At 31.7% G+C, this 25,618-nt stretch overlaps 4 protein-coding genes across 6 annotated transcripts in view; 3 read left to right on the top strand and 1 right to left on the bottom strand.

Moving 5' to 3' along the window:
- Positions 1-25,618, top strand: part of LOC125856343 (phenylcoumaran benzylic ether reductase TP7-like) — a 95,742-nt gene that overhangs the window by 9,913 nt on the left and 60,211 nt on the right. The gene's annotated exons all lie outside the window — the stretch shown is intronic.
- On the top strand, positions 3,481-14,461 carry LOC125856340 (alkylbase DNA glycosidase-like protein mag2). 3 transcript variants are annotated; one of them, XR_007445515.1, is made up of 3 exons: positions 3,481-4,655; positions 6,152-6,222; positions 8,405-8,420. XR_007445515.1 is itself a non-coding variant. In XM_049535858.1 (2 exons), the coding sequence occupies exons 1-2, from the start codon at positions 3,679-3,681 to the stop codon at positions 14,260-14,262; spliced, it is 999 nt and encodes a 332-aa protein (XP_049391815.1). In that variant the 5' UTR covers positions 3,481-3,678; the 3' UTR covers positions 14,263-14,461. The 3 variants fall into 3 exon arrangements, 2 of the variants coding, with proteins under 2 accessions (XP_049391815.1, XP_049391814.1); XM_049535858.1 differs by lacking the exons at positions 6,152-6,222; positions 8,405-8,420 and adding an exon at positions 14,241-14,461; XM_049535857.1 differs by lacking the exons at positions 6,152-6,222; positions 8,405-8,420 and adding an exon at positions 7,383-7,591.
- Positions 14,997-16,950, top strand: LOC125856335 (uncharacterized). Its single transcript, XM_049535852.1, has 2 exons — positions 14,997-15,610; positions 15,779-16,950. Exons 1-2 carry the CDS (start codon positions 15,019-15,021, stop codon positions 16,948-16,950), a joined length of 1,764 nt encoding a protein of 587 aa, XP_049391809.1. The 5' UTR covers positions 14,997-15,018.
- On the bottom strand, positions 19,944-21,855 carry LOC125856345 (zinc-finger homeodomain protein 5-like). Its single transcript, XM_049535863.1, has 2 exons — positions 20,980-21,855; positions 19,944-20,287 (listed from the first exon to the last, which is right to left on the bottom strand). Exons 1-2 carry the CDS (start codon positions 21,497-21,499, stop codon positions 19,956-19,958), a joined length of 852 nt encoding a protein of 283 aa, XP_049391820.1. The 5' UTR covers positions 21,500-21,855; the 3' UTR covers positions 19,944-19,955.

The raw sequence follows: 25,618 nt of genomic DNA, 5'->3' as shown, positions 1-25,618 counted from the left end.
GAAAATATGAATTAGACCAACATAGAAAAACTAAATGATTAATTCATGCTCATTGGTCAATTTAAATAATCAAAATAAATTATTTTTAGTTTATTTATTGAAAATTTGCCTTCAACAGAACACTAAATAAGAATACAATAGTAAACTTACATAGTTTCTAATGAGCCGTGAAATTTAAAATGATAACATAATAATAGCAACGGAGGGAGTAATATTTATGCTAGTAAAATAATTTCCATGTGTGTGTTTTTTGTTGGCCTTTTTTAGAGGTGGCCCTAGCTAGTTGGGGATAATGACAGATTATAATAGTGTGATTTATGGTCATAAAAAAAATAGTAATGTGATTTATATTTTGGGGGGGACTAATTGACATGCAAATTGTATTTATATTCAATAGGGTAAATATATGTCTTTGCTCAAAATGGTTTAGTAATTAATCCACACATTTAATTTTATCCCAAAAAAACAGTGACTTTATTAATGAGTAGTTGAGTTAGCTGGATGTGATATATATGATATAATAATACAAAAATACATTATACATCAACCATGTTGAATTATATGTTATATGGCCCTTTTTGGAGTTCAAATGCTTTTTCTTCCCCTCAATATATCAATACCTCGATTAATTTAATTTTACATTGCATAACATTTATTTGAGAAAAAGATATTTTCTAATAATATTTTTATTATTTATTCAGAACTCAATTTTGAAACATCTGGTATGTTATAGTAGTACTTCCAAATATGAGTAACAAGAGAGGGAAAAAGAATAACATATGTATTGCTGACCAGAGGTATATTCAGAATTTTGAGATGATGATGCATTATTATAAAAAAGGTTGATCTAAATATATATTTGACTGGTTCGACATTTAGATTCTTATTACTGAAAATCGTTAAAATTTATATATAATTCAAATTTCTAACCTCACATAAATAGGTGTACTCAGTCATTATTGCATTATATGATACTTCGAGTGTGAATTCACACATCTAACACTATAATATATAATTTCGAGAGGAAAGTGTGGGTCCACATGAACCCGGTGACCCTCGGATACGCCCCTGTTACTGACATATATAATACTAATACAATAACTCACATGAATTATTTATTTCCACAAACATTATCCAGAAATTGTAGGGCACTAATGCCACTATCAATAAATTAGACAAAACAAATAAATAAGTCACAATAAACATGATTCATGCCTAACCTCTGAATAAATTGAAATCAACTATATAAATTTTTATTGATCATATTTCTGCATTATTTTTTTTTATAAAAAAAATACAACTTAGTCGAGAAGATTTAAAATTCAATAATAACATAGCTAATATAATCTCACGTTAACTCGAAATTTTGAATCTACATCTTGATCTGTCTGTAATACAGCTAGTGTTGTCTTTTTCTTTTGTTTGTTTAGTTTTATAATAATATTATCTCCCTTAGAAAAATGGCACGTGAAGTATTTATTTATTTATTTCCATGAATTATTAGTGGTAATAAGACTTGGTGGAAACCTTGAAATTGATTAAAAAGTCTCTAATTTTAAATAAAAAAAATAATTAGAACGTGGATACCACTATTTTACAATTATAAAGGATTGCATTTAGATTTTCCTTCTTCTTTCTACGTACTCATCTAGTCATCATATCTTTTTTATTCTTTAATTTAATCAAAACTACTATAATTAAGTATGACAAGTTTTTTCAATAACATTTTTATCTAATTTTTCATTAATAAGTTAGAAATTGCACCCGCTAATCGATTTTACATGTGCTATTTAAATTATTTCACTTGTAATTGACGTCGGTAAATTTTATTTTTATGTTGCTTATTCGTTTCCTCCTCCTCCTTAATTCCTATTTAGCATAACTTATTTTTACTTAATCCGATTTATAAAAGAGAATGATGAAAAAACCTATTTCTATTTAAATAGTATGAGATTTATTTTTTGTTATTCCTCAATAACTTAGCAAGTAGTAGATTGATCATATGTTTCAATTCTACTTATAGAATTTGAATTTTTTATTTTAATTAATAATAAAGGACTTGTTTTAATTTGTCCGCTAAACCCATTACTTATATTTATGTTGTATTTTTTCCGTTCTATTTTAAGTGTGTGATATGACACCATTAAAAAGATATAATAAATATAACATATAGTTTTATTAAAATATCCTCTCGTCTATTAATGCTTCTTTTGACGAACATGAATTGTGGTGCATTAGTGAGAGTGTTCACCCTTAACCAGAGGTCTCGGGTTTGAGCCCTGTGTATGGAGAAAATTCTGTTGGGAGCGTCACTCCCGAATGGGCCCTGCAGAGCGCGATCCAAATTTAATTGGAGCTTTAATATGGACTTCGAACACTGGTGAAAAAAAAAACAAAACATTCCTCCTAAATCACTTCTGACCTCTTAATTAAGAGCAATAATAAGGTTGGAAAAAAACATAATTTATGATGTCTTGATATTTTAAAGTGACAACTCCTTCCATTTCAAGGAGAATTGTTCAACGTTTTTCATAGCTCAGATTAACTTAGTTATTCATTTTAATTTTTTTTTTTTTTTTACTGTTTTGGTCATATTTATCCTTCATTCTAATTTTCTATACCCTTCATTCAAATTTTCTATACGATGAAAAGATGAGGAGTAGTTATCATGATCAATATTTAGTTATTCTAAAGAGTAATTTAAAATAATTAAAAAGAATAAAAATAGAAAATAATGCATAATTGCATAATTAATATATTAATATTTATACTCAAAGGAGGTACACTACCATAACAATTCACTTATTTTAAAATGGAAGGTTACAATAATTAATGTGTTAATATTTTTTTCTCAAAAGTGTTCAATATCACTTATTTTAAAATGGAAGGAGTTCGACATTTTTTGAAGTTCTTAAAATGGGACGAACATATTGTGTGTGTTTTTTTCTCATGAAGTGTCCGAAGTCCCACATTAGCATAAAATCGAATGAATACTTTATTATTTCGCAGCAATCCTTTATTTTTATTTTCACACGATTTTTGGATTTCATATTGAAGCTCCGATTAAGTTCAGATCGCGCTAGGACCCATTTGATGGTGGTGCTTCCAACATGATTTTCTTCATATCCAAGATTCGAACCCAAAACTTCTGATTAAGAATAAAACACTCTCACCAGTACACCACAACTTTATGTTTGGTATTCCTGTAGCAATCCTTATCAGTAACATTATGTTATGTGAAACTAAAACATTACTCTTATCTATTCTTTCTTGTTCTAAAACACTTATTTATTTTTTGATTCTCAAAATTTAAACTACATAAACTTTAAATACTTTATATTAACAGGAGAAATATTATAAAGTTACCTAACATGTAACTTTTTTTTTTTTCATAAATTGAGAAAATACCTCACAATTTAAATATAAATAGTGTCAAAGAATTAATTTTATATTTTATCTCAAAATTATTATACGCCGCGCCTGTACCCCAAAGGTGTAGCAATGACCACCATCGAACTGACTGCTGACACTTCACTGTAGCATTGAACAAAAATCCCATTTTTAGGTTTCCTTCAAATCTCCATTAACGACCTTCAATCTTGTCAATCTCCATTGACGACTTTCCCTGTGCTAAAATCCCTCAATTGATCTCCATTTCCAGTTTCCTTTCCTTCATCCATGGCTGAAGAATCAGAATCTGCATCTGAACCCAACCCTAACACCCCCACCCTAACAAATCCCCCTTCTACCGACGCCATTAATGTTGTACCTCTTCAAGCTCATTCACCACCCACCAAGCTTCCTTCTCGACCCAGAAAAATCCGGAAGCTTTCCAATACTGTTGATCCCTCGCTACCCAAAACCCAGATTTCCACCATCGTGCCAAGAATCGTTTCTCGTTCACTTTCATATGAAGGTGAGCTTGAATCCGCCATTAATTACCTCAAATCCTCTGACCCATTACTCTCTCCATTAATTGAAACGTACCCACTTCCTACCCTCGAACTTTTTCAACCCCCTTTTCTTGCTCTAACAAAAAGCATTATGTTTCAGCAGCTAGCGTATAAAGCTGGGTCATCGATTTACACTCGATTTATATCTCTTTGTGGTGGGGAATCGAATGTGGTGCCAGATATGGTTTTGGGATTAACACCACAACAGCTTCGTCAAATTGGGGTTTCTGCTAGAAAAGCAAGCTATTTACATGACCTAGCAAGGAAGTATCAAAATGGGATTTTGTCGGATAAGTCGATTGTGGATATGGATGATAAATCCCTTTTTACAATGCTTACTATGGTGAATGGAATTGGGTCTTGGTCAGTTCATATGTTTATGATTTTTTCACTTCATAGGCCAGATGTGTTGCCGATACATGATCTTGGTATTAGGAAAGGGGTGAGAATGTTATATGGTCTTGAGGATCTTCCTAGGCCATCACAGATGGATCAGTTGTGTGAGAAATGGAAGCCTTATAGGTCGGTAGCTTCGTGGTACATTTGGAGGTTTGTAGAGGCAAAGGGGGGGAATTCGAAAGGCAATGTGGTGGGGAATTCTGATGTTAGTTTACAACAGCAGATGTTGTCAATGCAGCAGCAGCAGCAACAACAACAACATCAGCAGTTCTTGGATCCTATTAATGGGATTCTTGATGTTGGGTATGTTTCCCTTTCGTGTCTAGTTTGCCATTAATCCTTCAGTAATTGTCATGTATCTTTTCCGGTGTTTTTCCATGTATGTTTATTGCATTTTCAATTGTTTGTTATGATGTTTATCGGTAGGGGGAAGTTGGTTGATTACTTTCAGGTAAAACTTGTCTTTGCAATAGTTTAGTTACAGAGTGGTTAGTCATTTGATCCCCACCAAATTAAGAAAGAGCTGCCACAATGGATAAGCAAGGTCAAATGGAATTGTATAGTATCTCTACTTTTTTGGTGTAAACAGTTGTGTATAGTAGATACAGATCAGATTGTAGATTTGATAGGAAGTTTGTAATTGACACTTTTTGGTGGTGGCCAGCATGCCCTTAATGCTGAAGAATACAACCTTACTAGTTTCAAAAAAAAAAAAAACAATGAAGAAACAAATGGCTATTAGTTTCTGTGTTAAACTTTCGCTTAGCGTATATAATAAAATAGAGTGAAAAGGTCCACCCTGAAACCAAGGGGGTCACAAAACAAACATATGGAACATAACTGGAATCCTCTTCTTCTCAACCTTTCTTGAGTCAAAGCTGCCAGGTGAAACATAGAACTTTTGGAGGAGCATTATAGAATTCCATGGCCAATCAATAATCTGATAAGCATAGTTGCTGATTGCTAAATAGGCAGACTTGACTGTGAAAGTCCCATCTTTGCATGGATTCCAATACAATTTGTCCTCTGCTTCTGATAGCCCCTAAAACTCTTCCAGAGTCTTAAAGAACTCGACTGCTCCTTTAATTTCCCAATCATTTAGGATCCTCCTCAAAGTAATGCTCCATGCTTGTAGTTCCTTAGCTGTGGCTAAGTAAACATTTGGAGAAGTTGATCTGTTGAACAGATCAGGGAAAAGATCTTTCACGCATTCATGCCCAAGCCAGTTGTCTTCCCAGAACAAAGTCGTTCTACCAATACCAACTTGGATATTTGAATTCTTTAGCAGTGTGTGTCCCAATGAGATCTAATGGATCTCCACACCCCTACTCCATAAGGACTGTTAACAGTACCTGTGCACCAAATCCCCTCCTGACTATATTTGTCAAGAATTACCCTTCTCCATTAACTGTCCTCTTCCTTAGTATACCTCCATAGCCATTTCATCAGTCGACTTGTATTTTGAGCATTTAAGTCCTTAATTCCCAGACCCCCTTTTGATTTGGTGGTGATTAACCCCTTCCTGCAAACTAGTTCAGGGCTGAGCTTTATCAAACCTTTTCTGGTTTAATGTGCTAGTTTGTAATATTATATTACCATGTCAACCAAAAAAGAAAAAAGAGGTGCTACTTACTCTAATCCCTCTTAACTAAACAACTTTGTCATGTGACTCCAACATCATGCTTATACTTGTGGAAGTATTAACTATGTACTTAATTCTAATGAGCAAGTAAGCATTTTTTCCCCAATGAAGTTCTAATGAGAAAGTAAACACCATTGATTGAATTTTTCATATTCAGGAGTTAAGTGATTTAAGGGTCTAAGGATGCGAACAACCAAGCTAAGTAATTTAAGGGGCTAAGGATGCGAAACCAAGCTAAAGTATGAATCTGGTGGAATTTAAGAGCTTGCTAATTGGAAAAGAGCGGGTCCAGTGAAGGCACGACTTAGTTATGCTTTTCATATTCTCGACATGTGCTTCACAAGTTTATTCCATCTACGTTTATATTAATATTTTGTGTATACACATTCTTGAAATAAAGGTTGAAATATAAAACATAAAAGTATTGAAGTGAAATGTATACTCACGATCTTTCTCATTTGGTTCATCAGTACTGACCTGTTGATTGCATAGTGATTCTTAACCTTTTTTGGCCTTTTGTCGGTTCTCTTTTTTTTCTTTTACTGATGAAATTATTCCTTGAGGAATAGTTTGTCATACTATCTGGTTCAATAACCTTTTGAAGTGCCACACAGGGGCCTCTGGATTTCTCTTTTCCCTGAGGAGGTTTGAAGTGGTTGTATAAGGCACTGGAAATCCACTCGGGATCAAGTTAGAACTAGTCCTAATCAGCTTCCAGTAAAATGAGGCACTTAAAACGACTAACGAAACCTTACTGGCAAGTTTTGTGTGCCATAATCAGTACAAACACAAACTATTGGGAAGATGAGCTAGTAGTTATGTTTATCCGTCCAATCTCCGTACATGCAGATCATAATCTAGTAGCACATAAAGCATAGCACTCAAGGGTGTGGTCTAATGATCAATAAAGTGAGTTCATATAGAGACCAGGATTCAAATGTCAATTGAGACAAAAACATTAGGTGATTTCTTTCCATTTGTTAAGCCTTGAAGGGTAGAATTACATGTACCTGTGATGGTGGGAGATTGCAGGTACTCGTGGAATAGTTGAGGTGTTCCTAAACTAGCTCAGACTCCAGTTATAAGGGGGGAAAAAGAATATGCACATAGGACCTTCAGTTAGAGGACACAACTTTGAGTAATCTCCAAAAATTTAACAGAAGCATGTTTTGAATTCATAATTGTAAAATGCAATGAATTCAAGATAAATATTGAATCCATCAAGTTTAAATCCTGAATCTGCCTCTGATATCGGTCATGTGGCAAGATCAGTTGCCCCTCCCCCCCTCTCTGTCTTTTCCTTGGTATAAGATTCACTTTAGTCTTTTCTTGTAGCTACAACCCTTTTATTTTTCTTGTTTTGCTAATCTTGAAGTGATCAAATACAGGGCATGTGCATGGGGACAGTAATTGAAGTTCACATGGTTGTCAATGGCCGTGGAGGCTTATTTTTGGGATAGCAAATTGCTGAAATGTTAGCCACAGGTTGTCTACATTTACTGGAAAAATCAAGCTGAGAACATTGTAAATTCACTTAGTACGTTCAACAACTACTCCTGACATGTTTAAGATTCTAAGATTAAAGAGTATTTTGGTACACTGTGCATATTTGTAGTTTAAGATCACAAGATTTAATAATCTTCTTTACTTTCTTAAACTTCATACCAAATCAAACTCAGACAAACAAATTAAAACGGAGGGAGTATTTACTTCTTAGATGCTATGACAAACAGAAACATACAAAGTATTTACTTCTCAGATGCTATGACAAACAGAAACATACAAATTCACCACACAATCATATGGTATCAAAAGATATTCCAAGGTACCAATATATAACAAACTTGACTAAAATAATTTCTGCATGTATAAAAGAACTCGACTGCTCCTTTAATTTCCCAATCTTTTAGGATCCTCCTCAAAGTAATGCTCCATGCTTGTAGTTCCTTAGCTGTGGACAAGTAAGCATTTGGAGAAGTTGAAATGTTGAACAGATCAGGGAAAAGATCTTTCACGCCCATGCCAGTTATATTTGAATTCTTTAGCAGTGTGTCCCAATGAGATCTGATGGATCTCCACACCCCTACTCCATAAGGACTATTAACATGACCTGTGCACCAAATCCCCTCCTGACTATATTTGTCAATAATTACCCTTCTCCATTAACTGTCCTCTTCCTTAGTATACCTCCATAGCCATTTCATCAGTCGACTTGAACTAAACAACTTTGCCATGACTTTCAGTGACTCCAACATCATGCCTATACTTATGGAAGTATTAACTATGTACTTAATTCTAATGAGCAAGTAAGCCTTTTTTTACCCAATGAAGTTCTAATGAGAAAGTAAACACCATTGATTGAATTTTTCATATTCAGGAGTCAAGTGATTTAAGGGTCTAAGGATGCGAACAACCAAGCTAAATAAGTGATTTAAGGGGCTAAGGATGCGAGATCAAGCTAAAGTATGAATCTGGTGGAATTTAAGAGCTTGCTAATTGGAAAACAGCGGGTCCAGTGATATGTTTAAGACCACAAGATTAAAAAATATTAAAATTTTGTGCTTCACAAGTTTATTCCTTTTAAAATATTAAAACTAGTTATGCCTTTTCATATTCTCGACATGTGCTTCACAAGTTTTTTCCATCTACGTTTATATTAAAATTTTGTGTATACACATTCTTGAAATAAAGGTTGAACATATAAAGCCAGGGGTGGCTCAAATGCCTTAAAAATTGAGGCATATGCCCTTAGTCCCCCAAAATCGAAGGACCTAACTTTTTAGTAATAGTAAAATTATTATAAGCCCTTTTTAACAAAAAAAATATACTATATTTTAAAATTTATTTGTCGTTTTTTAGTTTGTTTTGAAACATTAAAGAATGTTTCTTTTTTATGGATCAATATTTAAATTTAACTTCCACCTAATATGTTTTAAGACCACAAGATTAAAAAATATTATATATATATATATATTCATTTCAATCTTTTCTTGTAGCTACAACCCTTTTATTTTCTTGTTTTGCTAATCTTGAAGTGATCAAAATACATTTAAAAAGTATTTTGGTACACCGTGCATATCTTTAGTTTAAGATCACAAGATTCAATAGTCTTTTTTACTTTCTTAAACTTCATACACAAATTAAAATCAGACAAATAAATTAAAACGGAGGGAGTATTTACTTCTCAAATGCTACGACAAACAGAAACATACAAATTCACCACACAATAATATGGTATCAAAAATACATGAATAACACATGAAAAAGAGACAAAAATATGGCATATATAACCTATGGTCTTGTAGGAGATACATGCCGTGTAAATTTTGGAAAATCAAAAGTACCCATTACACCCATATAACCAACTACTCCAACGGATATGAGGAGTAATATTATCGAGGGTATAACAAAATATAAACCCCTCTCTATAATGCAATAAATACACATAGGCTAAAACAATCGAAACCAAAAGAAAACACGACGCCAACAAGATTAAGAACTCCGTGAATGACTGCTTTTCTTCGTTAGCATTACATGCACACCATTCCAGATCTTCTGCCCGTTGTCTTTCTTGTTCTCTGTGATGATGTTCTGCTTCAAGATTTCTGTGATAAAATTTCTCAACTAGAGTCATGTCGAATACCTACAAGAATAATCATTATATGAGATATAAATGATATAAGAAAACAATTATTGTATTAGTGAAGATTATAACTTTCTTTTATGAGTTTTATAAAGACTAACTAAGAATAAATTCTTCCTCTTATATAATTGTAGGCCTAACGTAAATCCGATTCATGTGATTGAAACACTTTCATGAAAAAATGAAATTAACAACTGTTAGGGTTTTGCTCGAATTTTCTTACCATCTTTGAGTTTTAATTTTCACTTAAAGTACACCACGATATGCAGGTCGACTACAAGTGATAAATACAGTCTTGTTCTCTATACAAAGTTTTTTTTGGCGGGGGGGAGTTTTTATCCTTCCACAGAGTGTATTGAAATAAGTGGACAAAATCTGTAGAACATATCTATGGGGAGGGTCTGAGGATAAAAGAAAGGTGGCATTAGTATCATGGGAATTGAACATGTATGCTTTCCAAAGAGTCTAGGAGGATCAAGCATTAAAGGTAATACTAACTGGAATGTTGCCTCTGTGGGACAACTTATTTGGCAATTAACAGTCAACAAGGAGTCATTATGGGTAAAGTGGGTACATGGCATATATATAAAAGATAATATCTCTATTTGGCAACACACGACCCAGTGAACAGTAGTTGGTATTGGGGGAAACAAACTTCTCTCAAGGCACAAATGCATCAATGGTACATTCAAGACAGCTATCAGCTCACAAAAGATGGGGAGTATTCTATTACAAGTAGCTACTTGGCAATCATAGGTCAGAAATCGAAATTGAAGAATGCAGAATTAATATGGACCTCAATGGCTTTGCCTAGGCATAGATTTTTTGTATGGTTGGTTGTACATGGTAGGCTGCTAACACAAGAGAGGAAAGTGAGGCTCCACATTCAAGATGATGAGACTGATTGTTGCCTCTGTGATGAACAAGTGATGGAGACTAATTCTCACTTGTTTGAGCATTGTAGATGGACTTAAGAAGTATGGCTGGATGTATCTTTTTACAGTTGTTACCAAAAAATAATAATTCAAAGCATAAAGTTGAAATAAAGTTTTTGAATTTATCGAACTCACCCCAATGGATTGAATGCACTGTTTCGATTCGCGCAAAGTCTTTGAATTCTTGATTTTAACCAATTGATCAGGAACATTGAGCCAGACACTGTTTCAAAAGAAAAGAAGAAAGGCTTTTAAAATGGGAAAAAATTCAAAGCACGAAGTTGAAATAAAGTTTTTGAATTTACCGAACTCACCCGAATGGATTGAATGCACCGTTTCGATTCGCACAGAGTCTTTGGATTCTTGATTTTAATCAATTGATCGAGACACTGTTTCAAAAGAAAAGAAGAAAGACTTTTAAAATGGAAAAAAAAATCAAAGCACGAAGTTGAAATAAATTTTTTGAATTTACTAAACTCACACCAATGGATTGAATGCACCGTTTCGATTCGCACAGAGTCTTCGGATTCTTGATTTTAATCAATTGATCAAGAACCGATTGAGTCAGACACTATTTCAAAAGAAAAGAAGAAAGGCTTTTAAAATGGGAAAAAATAAATTCAAAGCACGAAGTTGAAATAAAGTTTTTGAATTTACTAAACTCACACCAATGGATTGAATGCACCGTTTCGATTCGCACAAAGTCTTCGAATTCTTGATTTTAATCAATTGATCAAGAACCGATTGAGTCAGACACTGTTTCAAAAGAAAAGAAGAAAGACATTTAAAATGGGAAAAAAATTCAAAGCACGAAGTTGAAATAAAGTTTTTGAATTTACCAAACTCATACCAATGGATTAAATGCACCCTATCGATTCGCACAGAGTCTTCGAATTCTTGATTTTAATCAATTGATCAAGAACATTGAGCTAGACACTGTTTCAAAAGAAAAGTCTAAGAAGAAAGACTTTTAAAATGGGGGAAAAAATTCAAAGCATGAAGTTGAAATAAAGTTTTTGAATTTACCGAACTCACACCAATGGATTGAATGTGCCCTATCGATTCGCACAGAGTCTTCGGATTCTTGATTTTAATCAATTGATCAAGAACATTGAGCCAGACACTGTTTCAAAAGAAAAGAAGAAAGACTTTTAAAATGGGGGAAAAATTCAAAGCATGAAGTTGAAATAAACACCAATGGATTGAATGCACCCTATCGATTCACACAGAGTCTTCGGATTCTTGATTTTAATCAATTGATCAAGAACATTGAGCTAGACACTGTTTCAAAAGAAAAGAAGAAAGGCTTTTAAAATGGAAAAAAAAATTCAAAGCACGAAGTTGAAATAAAGTTTTTGAATTTAACGAACTCACACCAATGGATTGAATGCACCTTATCGATTCACACAGAGTCTTCGGATTCTTGATTTTAATGATTTGAGCCACTGTTATTAAAAGCAGTTGAAGTTGAAACAGAGTTGTGGATTCAAGAGGCCGCTCCACCCCCACCCACCCACCTTTACCCTCATGTTCTTTTACCTAAAAACGTATGAAGTGGTAATATCTTTTTGTTTATTTATTAAAAATACTAAAAAAAATTAAGATAATCACTTATAAATATTTAGATGGGAAAAAGTTGTGATATACCACTCAACTTTGTTAGTTAGAGCTGATATGCCCTCGTTATAAAAGTGACTCATATATATATCTCTACCGTTATAAAATTGGCACACATATATTCCTATTGTTACAAAAGTGATAAAATTAATTTTAAGTTAATTTTAAATTAGCCTTCATTATGTATTACTATGTTTAATTTTGTTTCATTATCTATTACTACTTTATCTAAGTTTGTGGGCCTATTCATTTAGAACATTTACATTTTTGGTTTGGCCTACAAATCATGGCATGTTAATTGTTATGTATCTAAAAATTTTAAAAACTTATATTATAAATTATACTACTCTTTTATTTTATTTTATGTGAGGTAATTTGACTCGGTATAGAGTTTAAGAAAAAAAGAAAGACTTTTAAAACTTGTGGTCCAAAATGAATGATAGAAATTTGTAAGGTTGTAAATCCTTTCATTAAGAGTAAAATAGATATTTTGTAGTTAAATTATTACTTAATATATAAATGTGTCATTATTTTTGGGACGACTAAAAAGGAAAGTAATTTACATAAATTGGAATAGAGGGAGTAATAATTAACAATTTATGATATTTTAAAAAAATACACTAAAATTTAATTCAACTTCCACTTTTATTTATTTATTTTTAAACAATTAAAATTCTTGAATATTTGTGGTGCTGACATGTGACAATTTTTACCTCTCCTATTATATATAGATAGACTATCTACTTACTTAGTTGTTTGTTGATGTAAATTATATTGAACACTATACAATTTCGAAAAGAAGGAGCTTTGCCGTCGAGAGGAAAAAAAAGGCAATTACTTCACTTCACTCCTTAAAAAATCATTTTAAGTTCATTTTCTTTTCAAGTGACTTTTAAAAATAGGCTTTGTTTACTTAGTTAATTATTCAAAGTTAGTCAAAATATTTTGATCAAGTCGTAGGATAATTGTGTGTTAGCAGAAATGCCGTAAAATCCTTTTTGAAGTGTAAATGAGAATGGCAAACCTTTTTTCTCTATTTTTTAAAAACTTTTTATGTTAAAGTCCCTAAAATCAAGTTTTCTTAATTTTTGTTTAAAAAATAAATGGCAACTCTTTTAAATCATTTTTTCTTAAAAAGTTGAATTGATTTTGAAAATCAGTCTTATATTTCACTTTAACATTGAAAACACTGTAAATAGACACAAATAAGAAATGAAGGGACTGCAACGTGGGCTGCAAGTTTTAATTAGGCTTTTAATGCATTTGTTTGCCATGTTTAATTGAGCTTTATAAGATCTTTAATTATCCTTTTATCAGTTTGCTGGACCAAAAAATGCAATAAAAAATTCAGAAAAATGTCAAAAAATGAAAAAAAAGATAAGTGTAAATGGAGAGACGCACTCCACATCACCTTTTCTATATTCAGCTTTATTTATGAAAAAAAGTTATTTTTCTATTTTTTTTTTAATCAAGTTCATTATGTACGAGTGAGTGTATAAATACCTCACCATGAAATATACTTTTCGTGTATTAGAAAAATCACAATACACTTTCTTCCAATCTCTCATGAATCACTTCACTATTTTCTTCTTCCTCTTTTATCATTTCTCTGATTAAGAACAAATATCATTGATCAAAATATTATTCAACTTAGTTACACACAAATCATGGTTAGTGTGGAAATATAATAAACATTCCACTACTAATAACAATGTAATCACTACTGCAAGGCAATATATCAAAAATACTACTGGATTTGATTGTCTACGATCAACCCAGTTTTGTTCTGTTTAAAACATGTAAATGAAGAGGCTCTAAAGCCAGAGGAGGCTATACCATTATAACTCGAGTTGTACCATACAAATAAAATGAGCAGTGGTCTGTTTGGACTAAAGTCACATTGTCAAAGCTAAATCTGCCTCTGATATCGATCAGTTGCCCCTCCCCTCCCCTCCCCCTTCTCTTTCTTTTTCTTGGTATGAGATTCATTTTAGCCTTTTCTTGTAGCTACAACCCTTTTATTTTCTTGTTTTGCTAATCATGAAGTGCAGGGCATGTGCATGGGGACAGTAATTGAAGTTCACATGATTGTCAGTGGCTGTGAAGGCTTATATTTGGGATAGCAAATTACTGTAATGTTAGCCACAGGTTGTCTAAATGTACTGAAAAATCAAGCTCAGAACATTGTAAAAAATTCATTTAGTACGTTTAACAACTGGTGTTATAACTCATGACATCGTTTAAGATTATAAGATTAAAGAGTATTTTGGTACACTGCATATCTTTAGTTTAAGATCACAAGATTTAATAGTCTCCTTTACTTAAACTTCATACCAAATCAGAATCAGACAAACAAATTAAAACGGAGAAAGTATTTACTTCTCAAATGCTATGACAAACAGAAACATACAAATTCACCACACAATCATATGGTATCAAAAGATATTCCAAGGTACCAATACATAACAAACTTAACAAAAATAATTTCTGCATGTATAAAAAACATTATATTATAAATCTTAATGTAGCAACACAGGATAAATACGCGGCAATTTGTCTGATATCCTTTTAAATAATATCTTAGGTAATAACGTAGTAGTAATTTAACATAATAAGACATGTAATTGACGAGGCTATTGATGTATATACCAGAATATTCCTTCAGTATATCCTTAAAATATACAAAAAAAAAAAAAATCTCAATCAAATTTTTTAAATTCCTTTTTTCTTAGTCCCAGTATGTCGTATATATAACAAACATGCTTGAAAAGATTTACTTACTCATACAAAATTCAGTATATTTCTGCAAATAAACTTAAGATTATAGCCATGAACTATGAAAATTATGATCCTTTTTTCCCTGATCAACCTGTTGTGGATCTTTATCTTCCAATTTGGGCCAAACTTTCAAGTTTTAAGTCCAAACCAGCTTTCATTTGGGCTGAAGATGGCCCATTGGTTCAGTTGTCGTCGATCACTTACGAGGAGTTAAATAGTTCAGCCCAATGTATTTCTTCTGAATTGTTACTTAGTTTAAGAAAAAATGATACTGTTCTTGTTTTATGTTCACCAGGACTTGAATTTGTTGAAGTGATATTTGGTTGTCAAAGGGCTGGAGTTTTAGCTGTTCCTATTAGCCCTCCTCACCCGTCTTTTTCGAATGGTAATTGGCATCATTTACTTAGAGTTATGTCTCAAACAAGGCCTAAAGTTGCTATAGCACAACGCGAATACATCAAACATGTTGAGAAGTATGTTGCAAGATCGAGTAATAAGAAGTTGTCCAAGGCCTTGAAGAAGGTTCGATGGATTTCAACTGAGGATTTAAATGGCAAGAAAATGGAAATGAAAGTGGAAAATGTGAATTTTGGTTACAATGGTTGCAATGTTGATGATGTGTACTTGATTCAGTACACTTCTGGTACAACTGCTATTCCTAAGCCTGTTTTAGTGACTGCAGGTTCTGCAGCTCATAACGTTAGAGTCGCGAGGAAAGCTTATGATTTACACCCAAACACTGTTGTTGTTTCGTGGTTACCTCAGTACCATGATTGTGGACTTATGTTTTTGTTGTTGACGATTGTTTCAGGGGCAACGTGTGTGTTGACATCCCCGAATACATTTGTCAATCGTCCTAGGATTTGGCTTGAATTGATATCGGAGTTCAAGGCAACTTGCACTCCTGTTCCTTCATTTGCTTTACCACTCGTGTTGAAACGTGGTCATGTTGAGGCAACTGTTACAAGAACTGTTAACAATCCTATTAGTATGATGAGCTTGATGAATTTGATCATTGTTAACGAGCCAATATACAGCGATTGTGTTGAAGAATTTGTTGAAGTTTTTAGGCCTTTTGGGCTTAATCCTTTGGCAATTTCTCCCTCATATGGCTTAGCTGAGAATGGCACATTTGTTTCAACATCATGGAAAAGTAGTAATTGTGACAAATTTTCGACGTATAAAAAGCTCTTGCCAAGTGCTAGGCTTGATGAAGATCATGTAGACATTGAAATTCTAGTTGTGAATGAAGATACAAATGAGATTGTGGAAGATGGAATTGAAGGTGAAATATGGATTTCATCTCCTAGCAATGCTACTGGATATTTAGGACATCCATCTCTAACTCAACAAGTGTTCAACGCCACTCTTAAAAATAAGGCGGGAAAATGCTATGTTCGAACAGGGGATAGAGGAGTTGTCGAAGGAGAACAAAGATTTTTATACGTGACAGGACGATGTTCAGACATTATTAAACTCTCAAATGGACAAGAAATACATCCACATTATTTGGAGACATTAACTTATAATAGTTGTCCAAATTTCCTAAGAGGAGGTTGTGTTGCAGCATTCGAGATGTCTGAATCTGAATACACATCTATAGCTGTTGTCACGGAGGTACAAAGCAAGGGTGAAATAGAGAGTGATATATTTTTGAAGCAAATATGTGAAGGAATAAGGAAAACAATAATGAAAGAAGAAGGTGTTGGAATTGGACTTGTGGTACTTGTTAAAATTGGAAATGTACCAAAGACTACTTCTGGGAAAATACAAAGATGGCTTGCTAAGTATAAATTTATGAAGTCACAAATGAATATTATAATGCAAATGAAGTTTGATAATAATGGTAATATTCAAAGCACAATGCAAAAAATGATGCAAATTGGAAAAAAAGAGGCTAAAAAGGGAAAGGAAGTGTTAGTTGTGGAAGAAGAAGGGGTATTTTTTGCTCCAACAAATAGAACTTTGAAATCTTCTCTTTAATAAATTTAATCAGAGGGTTAGTTCAGAAACTCTCTGAACTTTTATCGATCGTTTGGTACGCGGAATAAGGTGAGATATTTCAGGATTAAGTTTGAGATTAGATTTATACTGTCAATCAGACACATTATAAATCTAATTTCAAACTTAATCCTGGATATCCACTTTATTATCCCATTATATTTAGAATTATTTTATCTCATCTTCCAAATGAGATAAATTAATCCAAAAATAATTTAGTCTTTGTACCAAACGCTCCCCAAAAATTAGCTTGTATGTATATATGATCCTTAAGTTTTTGTAATATTACTTTGGATAATGTGTTTTATGTAGTATGTAGTGACCTACATGTTTAATGTATTTTTGTTTTTTTATATCAAATAAGTGAAGAGATGGATAGAAGCAATCAAACGTCAAAGCACATGAAAAAGAGACAAAAATGAGGATAATTAAAATTTGATAATTAAAATTTGATAAGAATTGAATAGACTTTGAACTATCATTTATTATTTACTACATCTTAATCAAGTTCAAATAACCTTTGAATGAAATATTAATTCACTTATTTATCAATTTTGTCCATTATATTTCAATCTGTCCAAATTTAAGTTTAAAATAAGCTTTCAATGAATTATAAATCCGCTTATTTATCAATTTCGTCTATTATATTTCAACATGTCCAAATTCATTCAATTGATATATGAGTCGATTTTAATCAATTAAATTCTTATTATTCCGCTTATTTATCAATTTCGTCCATTATATTTCAACATGTCCAAATTCATTCAGTTGATATATGAGTCGATTTTAATCTATTAAATTCTTATTATTAAAAGCTCACAAAAATATCTTAAGAGTTTAGAGATATTTCTTGTATTACATTTTAAGAAAATAAAGAATGAGAAAAATATAATTTTTTTTTTGCGTTTCATTTTATATGATATCGTTTGATTTGACATGGTGTTTAAAAAACGGAAGATTTTTAAAATTTGTGATTTAAATTGATCCCTAGATATTTGTGTGACTATAAGTTATTTCATCGGGATGAAAAGAGAATTTTAAAGTTAAATTGTTTTTAATATAGTTATAAGGTGACATTTTTTCTAAAATGAACTAAAAAGAAAAAGGGAGCCACACAAAATGAGACAGAGGGAATAGTACAACTATATTCATAATCAAAGCCTATGTTTGGACAAGCAATTTCATTTTATGATTTCAAATTAGCGTTTGACTGATCTGCAATTTAAGATCATGATTTTATAACTAAAATTCTCCAGTAAGTATGATTTGGAATTTCAAATCATGATTCATATAAAATAATATTTTTGTTAGGACATGCTATTTGAATTTATTAATTTGTATATATATCTTTTCATAAACACAAAAACCTTACAAGTTATGAAAACTATTTAAATTTCTTGAATTATTATACAATCTTGCCAAATGAATAAGTCATAGTTCATAAACAAGCTATCGAAATATCTTAAGGCACTGCATTGATAAATCACATATCTTCATGACCCTTTTATAAGTAAATATTTGCAACTACAAATCTTCAAATACAGATTATTTTATAAAGATTCATTAATCAATAATAATAGTAACTATCTATTTTTCAATATAATTCTTTCACATGGTATAAAGTATAAACAATCTATTCACACTAAGCATGAGTCTTTCTTTTATAAATTTTCAAATAATACGTCTTTTTTATAAAAAAAAAAACTTATGAATCAACTGAAATTACAACTTGAAATTTCAAATCCTACTTTTTGAAGAACTTAAAAGTTCAGATCATAATCACAAATCACATATCCAAATATTGATTTAAAATCATAATCTCAAATCACATATCGAAAATTTGTATTACCTAATGTCCATGACACTAAACATTGGTTATCACATGGAGAAGATTGGTGCCATATGCCTAAAAGTATAAGCCTCAAATAGTGAGAAAAAGAAGCAGCAAACCATTCCCAAAATAGGAAACAAACATTTAAATGGTGACAGAAACTCCAAGAAGCATCATAATTATTAATTGAAATGGACAACACACAAACTAATAAATAAATTTAAATAGAAACAGCTTTTATATTCGACAAAAATAAGGATCAAAATTACTACTACTCTTTCAAATAATTCAAATTAGACGACTAAGATTCATTGTTTCTTTTCATCCAACGGCTCTCTATTCATTATATATCCTTCCGTTTCGAAAAATATTTATTTTCCGCTTTTACTTGTCATTTTTTATAGTTCAAAAAATAAATAAATCATGTTCGTGAACTTTGCATATATCGAACTCGAAATGACTCACCAAATTTTTACTAGACAAGTCAAAATAGAAGATCTTGCAAGATCAAAATACCAATTTAAACAAATTCAACTTTATTGATTACTTCAAGACTCAAAATAAGCTCCAACTTTATCGATTACTTCAAGATTCAGAATAAGCTCCAAACATGTAATCTAGAGTAACTAGTCTATAAGGGCTTAACAATTTTTCTAAATTTGAAGCATATTAAGAAAATAATTTACGAAAAATACATTAGAGTTTTTCATTTATTTTTTTTACAAAAGCAAAATAAATGAGGAATAAAAGTTACCTCATGTTAGAGATAACAACGTATCAAACATTATAATTTTATAAATCTAAGTCAACATATTCAGTATAATTTTATGAATCGAATCTGCATATGCAAACTTTACCCCTACCTACATTGAAAGCTAGAAAAGCGGGCTCATGAGTGGTTTAAAATTCAGTGACAAGAGAAGTGTAAGAAATAGCTGAAAATTTTCAGATGAATAAAGGTTCCAAAGTACAACAATTAATAAAAATAAAAATCTAATTAAGAGGTTCCATATAGTTACAATAATGCTACATAGACCAAAAATAAAATAAAAAACTAGCTACGTACGATTCCTAGTAAGATTACATAAGCAGAAACCAAATCCCAAGAAATTTCATTTAATTTTTTTCCCCCAAAACCTTAATTAAATAAAATTAATTAAGGTTGATCTTCTTGTATTATGTTTTTTTTAGCAGATGAAGGATTCTTATTATTATGCATCCAAACCTTAAAAACCTGTCTCTTGACTCCAACTTGTGAGCAGAATCTTTGTACTTCAGTATCATCTTCTCTTGGAATTCTCCAACCTAATTTTTCTGCAAATTCCAACATTTTTTCCTTTTGTTCTTGACTAAATTTTGTCCTAAATCTTTTCTTAGCCAACATAAATGGTTGTTGTGGAGGTACCGATGTTGCTTGTTGATGATGATATGCATTGAAATTAAGTTCTTCACTTGATGAGTCTGTTGCCCCACTTCCTCCCCCGCTACCTGTTGAAGACATAATTAAGTTAATAAAAAATAAAATGTAGGTATATAGTTCTCTTTAATAATTTTAGCTTCTAGATGAGATTATCATACGATTCATCATGATATCAAGAGTCTTAGGTTCGAGTTGACATGTTTTGTTCATTAAAAGAGGTACTACAAGTTAGTAAAGGAACGTGTTAGCAAACATAATTAAGTATACTTATCCATTTTAATTTAGTAAATATCATTACTAAAAAATTTAATTGATTCAGTTAGAAAAGATGAGAACATTTTCACGCGGAAATATTAGGAAGTTTTTCACTATTTCAGTGACTGTGTTTCTTGCCGTGCATTTTCCTAGTGAGCTAGTTAGGTGAAAAAATTAGTTCTATAACACAAATTGGAAAAACTTTTATTTCATGTTTTAAAATGAATATGTTTTGATATGAGTATTTCAGTAAGCTTTAAAATCTAACATTCTAATTATTCTTAATGATACTAGTTTTAGAAATGATAAGTAAGGGTTAAAATCACAATATTGAAATTAGATATTCACTTTTTTATGGTTCTAAATTTTGTGTCATGTGAAACAAAGACACATAAAATGAAATAATTAATACAAGTAAATGGAATGTTAAATCCGAAGGCCATTTTGATAGGTTGAGGTGGCATGATAATCCAAATTGAGCAAATGAGATTTGATCTGAGATTACCTCCGAAGGCCATTTTGACAGGCTGAGGTGGCATAGTAGTCCAAATTGATCTTCCTCCTCCGTGTTGATGGTGATGGTGGTGGTGATGATTCAACGATGGTATCGGAGAAGGCAGTGGTTGTGGTAGCTGTAATGGATGCACAACCATAATCCCGGCATTATTATTAGGCTGTTCTTTTCTATGAAAATTCCGATGACAATTACAAGCAGCACACTTCAAAGCTTCAAGTGTACCTTCTCCACCACTAGGCATAAACTCACCACATCCATCAGTAACATTTCCACCAATATTAGCAGCATGATTTTTCAGACACTCACGGTACTTTGCTCTTGCTGTAGCAGCAGTTCCCTTGTTAAATTTATTAGATCCAGCGGTGTGTGGTGCAGTGCCATCACCTGGCGCTGCACCACCACTTCCACCTCCACCGCCGGATACAGGTGAGAGAAGATCTATATTTTGATCAAGTGAATGATAACCTGACATTCTCATCTCCTTTTCCTCACCACCAGCTAATTCCATTATTATTAGTTAATTAAAACCCTAATTAAGATTTGAGAAACCCTAACCCTATCTTTTACACATGAACTTGAATAATGTTATGTGGGGTGATAAAAGAGAAAAAAGAAAGGGTGAAATTGAAGAAATGAAGGGAGGATGGGGGGGCCCCTAGAAGAAGAACTACCCTTAGAAAGAAGCAAAACCACTACGTTAGATTAAGAAAGAGTGGAATTTTTAAGGAAAAAAAAGTGGTGTGTTGGGGAGGAAGAAACATGGAATGTAAGAAACAAGAGACAACATGGTTGCTTGAAACGGAGCTAAAGAAGAAAGAAAGAGAGAGAGAGAGAGAGAGTAAGTGCGGAACAGCAAAGAGATTATGGAGTGTTAAGAAACAATAGGACTGAGCATAAGAAAACAACCGACAATGTCATGTTCAGTCCTCTCCCACGCCCTGCCAACATTGGCCCCATTCCCACCACCCGACTTATTCATTATTGCCCTACCACCACCCCTTACCCCCCTTTATCTCCATGGGGGGTGAGGGGTTGAATGAACAACTTTATTTTCATAATTAATCCTTTTTGTTTTAAAATATATATATAATTACTCTTGTATTTCTTTCAAACTAGTTTGAAAAAAATTGAGATTTGAGCCTCAATCGATCTCGACCCAACATTCGGAATTCGAACATGAGATCTAATCTTACTTGAGATCCGACTTTGATTAGGACTCAAGACTCGACCCTTGATTCAAGATCTCAGACTCAAGACTTGATTTTGAATTGAGTTTCAAAATTTGAGATTTTGAGTCCCAGTTATGACCCAAGATTTGATCTTTACATGAAATCTGACCCTGACCAGGAGTCTAGACTCAACCTCGATCCGCCCCTGACTCGAGATTTGAGATTCGAGACTCAGGATTCAACCTTCGACTCTGACTTGGGACTCAATACCCGATCGTAATTCGGGACATGAAATTCTACCCTTGACTTTGTCGTGAGTCTTGAATCCTAAACCGATCTCGACCTGAGGTCCAACGGTCGAGATCCAACCTGAACCAGCAACCCAACTTTCAACTCTAACTCAAGACTTGAGCTCCAAACCATATGAAAGTCAAAGTAAATATTAAAAATATAGTACTAGACTTGGGCCAAATTTGAATACCACTTCAAATGAATGTTGGATTTGGCTAAAATTAGCTTAATATAAAATTATCTTGTATTCCACCGATAAATTAAAATTTTGGACAAATTAAACAAGTCATCACTTCTTAGGTCATATTTGTCATCCCTACTCTAGTCTTCTAAAGATTCACTAAATCTTATAACACTTGATTTAATTTTACACATACTCACTTGTGATTGGTAATTCAAATTGGTAGGTAGAAAATTTTAGTCTAGGTGTAAAACGGTTTGTATGATAAGTTATTTGGTTGTAATTTATAAGTTGTAATGTTTTGGGGAGTTGGTGAATCTTTTAGTTTACCGTGTTACATACACATAGAGTCGAAAATGACGCAAAAATAGTGCGATTCTGCAATCTGATTTGACTCTGCTCAGCTTTTATTATATATTCACGTTCTTCTACCGAATGAATTGATGCAAATTATGAGTGTAATTGTATTTTATTCTATGTCACCTTCTACCTGCAAAACCCTGCAAACTCCATGCTTTCTCCCAAGCAATCCTTTCTCCCGTTTCAATTTATTTGTCACAATTCAAGTTCAACAAGAAAGATTTGCTCGAATGGTAAACGTTCCTCATTTTTAAATGGCATAATACATAAATTTATATCGTTTCATATTTATGAATTCCAATTTTGGATGTACACAAGTAGACACTTAAATTTATATAAAGTTGAACAAGTAACACATGAGTCCTATGTGGTATAATACACGTAGGACGCCACATATGATGCAAGTTACTATGTAAGATTTCATGTAAAACGTGTGTGTCTATTTGTTCAATTTTAAACAAAAATATGTATTTGCCTTTTAAATATAAGATTATGAGTTCGACTCATCAAGAAAGCAAAAAAATGAGAGCTAGCTACGAGTCTTAGTTTTGGACATAGAATTTTTATGTTTTACCAAAGAATAAAATAAACATATTTGTCCTTTGGGATGACTCAATTGGTTTGGAGGGTGATCATTCATGTGATCCCTCCTCAATGCCTTGTGAATAGAGTCTGTTGCATAGAGTTTGTCTAGTGCGGTTTACATCTTAGCGTAGTTTGAAGACTATTACATAACAAAAGTACTAGCTATAAGTCATAATAATTGAGGAATCTTGATTGTTTTATTAATTAACTATCTAAATTTTCACCTTATTTATGGAGGTTTGATTCACCCACCTTGTAATTTTCTCTTTTATTTTTCCTTTAACTACCTCAATCTTTTCTCAAAAAATTCATAATAAATAATAACTCAAAATATTTAATAGACTTATGTTAAGATTGGGGATAAAAGTAATTGTTGTTAAACGCTATAATCACTTCAATTATGATTAAAAACTTATATTTTAATACATGAAATTAAGAGTGAAATAATTTTAAAAATCAATTAATATTCTTAAATGACATATAAAAAAAAAATATGTTAGTATAAAACTACATCTGGGTGAGGTCTCTTCCTATGTCTAATTTCTGTTATTTGCTTTGGTACTTGCTTTATCTTTTTACAGATTAATCAACATTCAAGGCATTTGCGTTACCAGTAATATTGCAGGGGCTCGACAATTGAGACAACATAATTGCGTCACCTTAATTTATTGTCACTTAAAAAAGAAGAAGAGAAAATGACTAGGCATTCATATTATTTATCTAATTTAAAATTAATTGCTAAATACAATGCATATACATCTTTTCGTTGCAATGATTGAATGTTTTTATCCCATTACTAAGATTTAATATACATCATTTATTTTAAAATTGAATAAGTAAAAGATAGATGTTCTAGGTGATAATTTGCTTGAGAGTCTTACATGATAATTTATTTATATTATATCATGTATAACACGTGTATTTACTTGTTTAAGTATAAATTTAAGTTTCTATTTGTAGACATTCAAAGTTGAGAGAGATAACCAAATTAAAGAATATATTTATGTATTTAATATATCCATTCGTTGTATATTAGTAGTTCTTGTGTTTTTCTTTTTGTGCCCTTATTTTTAAGAAATATGACTGAACAGAAATTATATTAAATTATTATTTTTTATATTTGAAAATTCATAATATCAACCAATAATTATTTGTTCAAGTTTATATTAATTCTTTACTATGTAATTGATATATTGATTGCTTCCGTAAAAACTTAATATTAAATGCAAAATGAAATAATATTAATTAGTTTCATTTTAACTTTGTAAAATGACAATCATTTTGGGATACATATTTTTAATAATTTTGACTTTTAATATGGGAAGAAGGAAGTAATTGATAATTATATTTCACCGTCAAATTAAAACACAAATTAAAATAGAGGAAAATTAATTAATTAATAAATAAGCTTGGAAGCGAACAATGGTGAATCTTCTTTGGATCATGTTCAATAATATAACAAATAAATCGCCAAAAATAAACAATATAATAAGCAAGTGAAACTCAAAGGTGTACATGTACCAAGATATATTGTTTTATTAAAAGAAGTGATTATTTTGAATATTTCCAGTTGAATTAATTTAATTTTGTATACAGACATAAATATATTAGCATTCTTGCAAGTCCATAACAAGTGGTAATTATTTATAACAAATTTGGTTAGTCTAATTTAATTTAAATTAGGGCATAGGTCAGACTTTATAAGACGAGTTCAATCTTTTTAAAGGTTTTTAAAGGTTACTTTATTTTAAATTTTAACTCACGTCTATATAAAATGATAACATATTCTCTTAAAAAGATATCTCGAATATTTAATAAATATTATCTTTCATAAAAAGCTCACATCTCACACATCAAATATTGTCTTTTTTTCAAGAATGTTATCCGGCTTACCTAATAATAAAATACATTGCAATGAGGTTCAAATCATCCCACATAATAAATATTAAAATCATCAAATCGTGAAGGAGATTCGAAAAGAAGAACAAGGAAAAAACATGATCGTACTCATACATATTCATCATATTTTATTTTTAATTTT

This window comes from Solanum stenotomum, chromosome 2, assembly GCF_019186545.1.
Source record: "Solanum stenotomum isolate F172 chromosome 2, ASM1918654v1, whole genome shotgun sequence".
NCBI lineage: Eukaryota > Viridiplantae > Streptophyta > Magnoliopsida > Solanales > Solanaceae > Solanum > Solanum stenotomum.
This window is presented reverse-complemented; position numbering and strand designations above follow the sequence as displayed.